Below are 6,000 nucleotides of genomic sequence, written 5' to 3'. Positions count from 1 at the left end.
ATTCTACATCATACAGTCATGTGAAAAAGTTTTCATAGCGCTCTATGAAGTCATCTGAAGTACGCTCCTACTGCTTCCATAAGGATAAGTAGCAGCCAGCTGCTGCTAATTAAATGGACTTGTTTAATTGATCATCAGCAAGTGTGAGCACACCTATAAAAGCAGAGGTTTGGACAGCTTGCAGGTCTGGAGCATTCAGCTATGTCTAAAGGTTTCACTTACTCTAAATTTCATGGCAGTACAATTAGAAAAATGCTACGGGGCTTGTTTTTTTTTTTTGCCAGTAAAAATGCTTTTCGCTCTAAAAGAAAAAAAAAAAAAAACAAAGCGAGATGGCTTAAGTTTGCAAAGCTGCATCTGGACAAACCACAAGACTTTTGGAGCAACGTTCTTGGATGAAAATCAAACAGCATATCAGCACAAACACCTCGTATCAACTTTCAGCATGGTGGTGGAGCAGTCGTGATTTGGGCTTATGTTTGTAGCTACAGTACCTGGATACTCTGCAGCTTCTCTGTTAACAGGACCATCATCCCAAATTTTACAGTTTTGTTAAATTATTGTGATATTGATGCTCAAAAGAAAAAAGAGACTAAATGTGTTTTACTTGTTCCAAGAAGTTGAAGAATCAAAATTCCACCCCACCTCTATTTACAACAATAACCTGAGTGATAGTTTCAAGGTGAAATTCAACATACCAGAGTCACTGTAACAAGAAAAACTCTTTTTAGAATAATTTGCTGAACTTGTTAAGATGAAGATTGGAGTCATTAAAAAAAGTACCCGGTCTCTTGTTCAGCCCTCTGGTTAAATTCCCACAGACTTCGAGCTGAGATGCTGTTAAAATGATTAGTCAGTGACGCTTAAAACATTACAGTTCACGTGCAATAAATCATGACAACGAGGTAGCGCACTTCAATAACTTTTATTTAGTTTACAGATGTATTCCATTTTGAAGTTTGCAGGAGGGGAGGGGAGAGCATTAGTGCTATTTACAATTGGTTTGAAAACGTTTATCTCTGTACAGATTTGAACCCTGATCAATATAAACAATATTTTTTAAGACCTAGTGCTGTTACAAAGCGATTCTTTAAAGCAAAAACAAAAAAACCCCACAAAGAAACAGGATTATATTACTTTATAAACAAATGAAAAAGAAAAGCATAATAAAAGAGAAAGAACAGAAGAAAGAAAACAAAAATCCATCAGTCCATAAATGATTAGGGAGGATTTGCTGCTGTTAAGCACAAGACATTGTCAGAGAGTGACTGTGAACTGGCTAGAAGCTAACCGTATACACAATCATAGACTAAACACCAATATAATATATATCACCAAGATCTAAAGTCGTCATTTTCTATATAAGATTCATATTAAATATATTCTACACATGTTACCTTAGTTTGGAACATTACTTCCACTGGAAAAATATAAAATAAAACAAAGCTTTTTATACATTTGTTTTAGTAATCTAATGAAGGAGCACATGCTTTAGTTGTGCAAACTGGACTTATTAATGCAGATTTAAGAGGCAAATTAAGACAAATAAGGACCCTTTTCCTTCTGAGTTAATGTCCGTGCTTATAAAGCAACTGTCTGAGAGATCCTTCACAATACTGCTATAAAAATAAAGGGAGGGGGGGCACAGTGAGACAGCGACGGCGTGTCACGGAAAGAAAATTGGCATGATGTTTCATTAATCACAACACTAGTCGGTCGATAATATGAGTGGACTGTCAAAACACAGTCACCAAAAAAAAAAAAAATCATGAACAAACAAATATCGAAAAACAAGACCATAAAAAAATTGGTTGTTTTCTATTTGTTTGCTTGTTAGGCTTCGTTTGGCTAAAACACAACGGACTCAAAGGAGTGGGACGTGTCGCTCTCGACATAAAAAAAAAAGGGAATCGTTTCTCTCTTGCGACCTTTAAGGGCACATGCAGAGGAGGGCAGTAAATAGGGCACACATGTGTGTGTTATTATGTGTGTGTGTGCGTGTAATGTTTTGAGTTCTCTGATCAGGCACGTCTGCGCTTTGTCTGCCGCACTAAGGGGTATCACGCAAGCACGCGCGGCTCGATGTGAGGACAGGAAGTCAGAGCGTGCGTGTTTGTTGGTATGCTGATGAGCTGTTAGTGGTTAAAATTCTCTGCGGTCTGTATGAGAAAACAAGGCCACACGCACAAATTTGGGCACTGCATTACAATGACAACCGGCCAGAGCAAAGAGCCAGTTAGAAAGGTGACTTGTAAGACCGCCTGCGGATGGCTCGACAAGGTGTGTGTGTGTTTACTGCAAATGTATGTGTGCATGCATGTGTATGGCAGAAGGCTTCAAAAGGATTGCATTAAGAAAGAAAGAAAAAAAAAACCATGCAAATCCAGTTCCTTCTAATTTTCAGTTATGACAGCAAATCAAGTACAACAAAGGAATCAACTCTATCTTTAATCAATTTACTGCTCTCCACGTCTGTCCTGGATCAGCCTGAGCCTGCTGTCCTTCTATGCATGTGTATGAGGGAGAAGAGGAAAAACAGAGAAAGTGCGAGTTTGTTTGTTTCGTTAAATGTCTCTATGAGTATTCGCAGTGTAGACAGGCTCCAGGACAAGGTACAAGCTCATTAGGTCCAGGACATGGAGGGCGAGAACGGATGCGAAGGATGAAAGGGGTGGCGGTGGAGGTGTGTATTTACAGAATGACACAGCAGTTACTCTCCCCGGTCTTCTCTCTGTTCCTCTGACCTGGACACACAGCACACAAACGTCATGATTAAACAAACACCCACACAGCACTGTCACAGAGTTACTCAGCTCAATAGTCAGACATCACCTCAAAAGGACAGTTTTAGAAACATACTGGTAGGCCAAGTTCAGATACTGCAACACTGCATGGAAATACTTTTGATATACTACAACCATATAACATATGTAGCTCATAAATGTTTTAAAGGGCTAACTCTCCATCTCATACAGCTGAGCAGCATTTTGGGATTTTATAAGACTGGATCTGTTCCTCAAACTCAGCATTTGAGTTTGTTACATTTGGTACCTGAAGCAACATAGCCTCATTTTTTTTAAATGCAGACTCTTGAAATCTACATTTACAGTGTTGTGTAAAAGTCTTAACCCATGTCTCACTTTACATTTTGTTAAAACAGAAAATAGGTGCTGCAATTTAATGAAATGTGGAAATACAGCATAAAAAGCTTGAGAGTCGAGATTTGGTATGAGCACAGGCTTAACTTCCTTAGGCAGGATGATCCAACATTGCTTCAATAAGGTTGGGGAGGCCAATCCATGACTGATAGTGTTCCTGACTGTGTGTTTTAATGCTTTGGCAGTGTGTTTGGGATCATTGCCATGCTGAAAATGTAGTAAACGTAGCAAGTCAGATGCTTTCCAGTTGGTACTTCATAGTGGATCAAAATCTGATGGCACTTTTCTGGGTTGAGAAGATCTCCAACACCACTGGCTGAAATATAGCCCCAAACCATGACACAGCCTCCACAGTCATCTAATTCCACAGATGCTTGGAGATACTCACTGTTGTACCTCTCTCCTGACCTCCAACATACATATTAATACCAATTTGAACTACAAAATGTCACATTTGTATTCATCACTCCACAAGACCCATTGCCACTGATTTTCAGTCCAGATCTTGTGCAGTTTGGCATATCTCAGCCTTTTCTCCCTGTTTCACTTCCTTAAAAACATCTGCATAACAGCTCTTTGGAAATCAACTTGTTGGTGCAAGCATGCTATTTTATGTCAGTCAGACTGTGTCGTCTTTGAGATTTTTCATAGATTCAACTAAAGAAACTGGGAATACGTAGCATGTTTGTGACAGGTTGCTAGAGACCAACAGAGACCAATAGATACCATGTAAAATTGGTTACATCTGTTATGTGTAGACACAACGCTGGCTCATTCCTTAAGTTAGATTCCTTTTTTATGCTTAAATGGTTCACAGGTCAGTGTTAGGTGGCTTGATAAACATAAAAAAACATTTCTCTGAAAATGGTCAGGTACAAGGACTGGACTGAAAAAGCAACAAAACTTTTAAAAGCCTGAAGAACTGCTGCTCAAGAGCACTATAAAAAAAAAAAACATACAAGATCAGAAATTAAAAAAGAGGGGCGACTCAGGACTTTTGTACAGTTCACATAAAGAGTACTTCAAATCTAACTTTGTAACTGTTTCTCCCCGTAACAAAAGTTCATTCAGATTCATTCTTCCTCACATGGGCTCACAGATACCCAGTATGAGAACTTGATGTCCATTTGAACTCTATTCACTTGTCATAGTCATAAAAAAACGAAGCGAATCTTCTGGCATGATTTATATTAGCTGTATATTCTACACAGTGTGTTGTATCTTGGGGATACACTTCAAGGAGCCAATTATTTGCACTAGTGGCTGCTCCTAAAACAGAAGCCATGTGCAGAAATAAATAATGGCTGGGAGCGGAACATTTAACGTTGTTCAGCATGTGAAAAGCCTCCTGAAAGGAAAAAGGGGAGACGGGGAGCTGGTTACCTTGGGAATTTGGCTCAGGCAAAGTCTCTCTGGCAACTAAATGCATCACTGTGGTCTTCCCCAAGGGCAGTTTGAGAGCTGAGAGAGGGAGAGAAGGAGGGAGAGGATGAAAAGGTTATTCAGTGAGCTACATTATATTTGTCTGCACAGTGTCACTCAGCAGAAGTATAACATGACTTTTTAACAGCTTTCTGAAACTGAGTGCAAATTATAGAGTGGATAATGCTGAGCTACACATAGAGAAAATTAAATTGTCAAATTATGCGATTAAAGTGGGGTTGCAGAATAATAATCACTTGAACATGAGGGAATTGCCAACAATCTGAATCCATATGTAACCAAATCATTTAAAACACTGGTCACACGCGGCTGAAGGATAGGCTAGTTTCTTGCTCTTGAATAAGACGACTTGGTTCCAAGTTTTATTGTTATTTGCAGATAATTTTGCAACATAATTACCAGTAATGAAAGTGCAAATTAAACGATACTTAACACTAAAAAGGATTAATTAAAAAAAAGAAATGCACAAAATATCTGACACACCTGGAGAGTGTAGTATGTCCATGCACATGTATACAATGGATTCAAGTTCAATGGGACTAGTTAGCAGACAAAAGTGAGAAAACACAAATGTGGAGGTTGCAAAGCACCCTCTGGTAGACATGTTATGTAACATGGTTGAAGGGTGTTTTTCCCATTTCTTCTTTAGTTTTTAAACTTTCATTTACCAATATCAGCTACTATAAGCCAATATATCTGCCCTGGCGACATATCAGTTGAGCTTTATTGGTAGGCATTCATGTTAGAATGAAAAATAATGGAAAACAATGGCTAAGAGGAAGGCAGGTGAAATATCTATAAAAAACAACAACTTTGTAATACCAAATAGACCAAAACCAATACATGAGCTGCTGGATACCCCTTAAAGAGATAATATTTGTCTACTATTCCAACTTGGTGCCTGCAACCTGGGTCAAGAAACCAAAAGGAGCAAAATCAGAGGTCGATCAGCGCGCTTGAAAGTAAATCAGCAACATTAGCAAGGAAAAAGCAGCCAATCAGATTGTAAAATATTATTTTATTATTGTCTCAGTGCACTCTAACAAACCTAAAAAACAAAAAAAAACAACCCACCCACACGCCTCGGAACAACCCTGCAGGAAGGTGAGGCACCACCGGATTTTGTATGAATGCAGCATAAATGCACGCTTCATCCTGTCCACTGACGCCACTTGGTCCTGCATGCGTGTGTGTGTGTGTGTGTGTGTAGCTCAGCCTCGCCCTTGGCCACACAAACACACAGACCTGCTGCTCTTTTTAAAATCCATGACACAGACACCAGAGGAGAGAGATGGAAAAGGAGTGCATTCAGTCTGAAATGGTGCCTCCAGGTTCATCTAAATGTTTCCATGAGACGCTGTGGTATGCCCTCGCCTTTGGTGGGTGTGTCAGAAGCGCT

The 6,000-nt window shown here is 39.3% G+C and overlaps 1 protein-coding gene across 1 annotated transcript in view; it reads right to left on the bottom strand.

Annotated features, from left to right (window-relative positions):
- Positions 1-906: 906 nt before the first annotated feature.
- The window catches only part of ubl3a (ubiquitin-like 3a), a 35,569-nt gene continuing 30,475 nt past the window's right edge, over positions 907-6,000 (bottom strand). The window contains exons 4-5 of the mRNA XM_031729134.2: positions 4,542-4,619; positions 907-2,744 (exon numbers count right to left, since the gene is read on the bottom strand). Of these exons, the coding sequence (XP_031584994.1) occupies positions 2,692-2,744; positions 4,542-4,619 (131 nt within the window). The 3' untranslated portion in view covers positions 907-2,691. The remainder of the gene's footprint in view (positions 2,745-4,541; positions 4,620-6,000) is intronic.

The sequence above is a fragment of the Oreochromis aureus genome, linkage group 10, assembly GCF_013358895.1.
Source record: "Oreochromis aureus strain Israel breed Guangdong linkage group 10, ZZ_aureus, whole genome shotgun sequence".
Taxonomy (NCBI): Eukaryota; Metazoa; Chordata; class Actinopteri; order Cichliformes; family Cichlidae; genus Oreochromis; species Oreochromis aureus.
The sequence above is the reverse complement of the archived record's forward strand: the minus strand, read 5'-3'. Positions and strand labels throughout refer to the sequence as shown.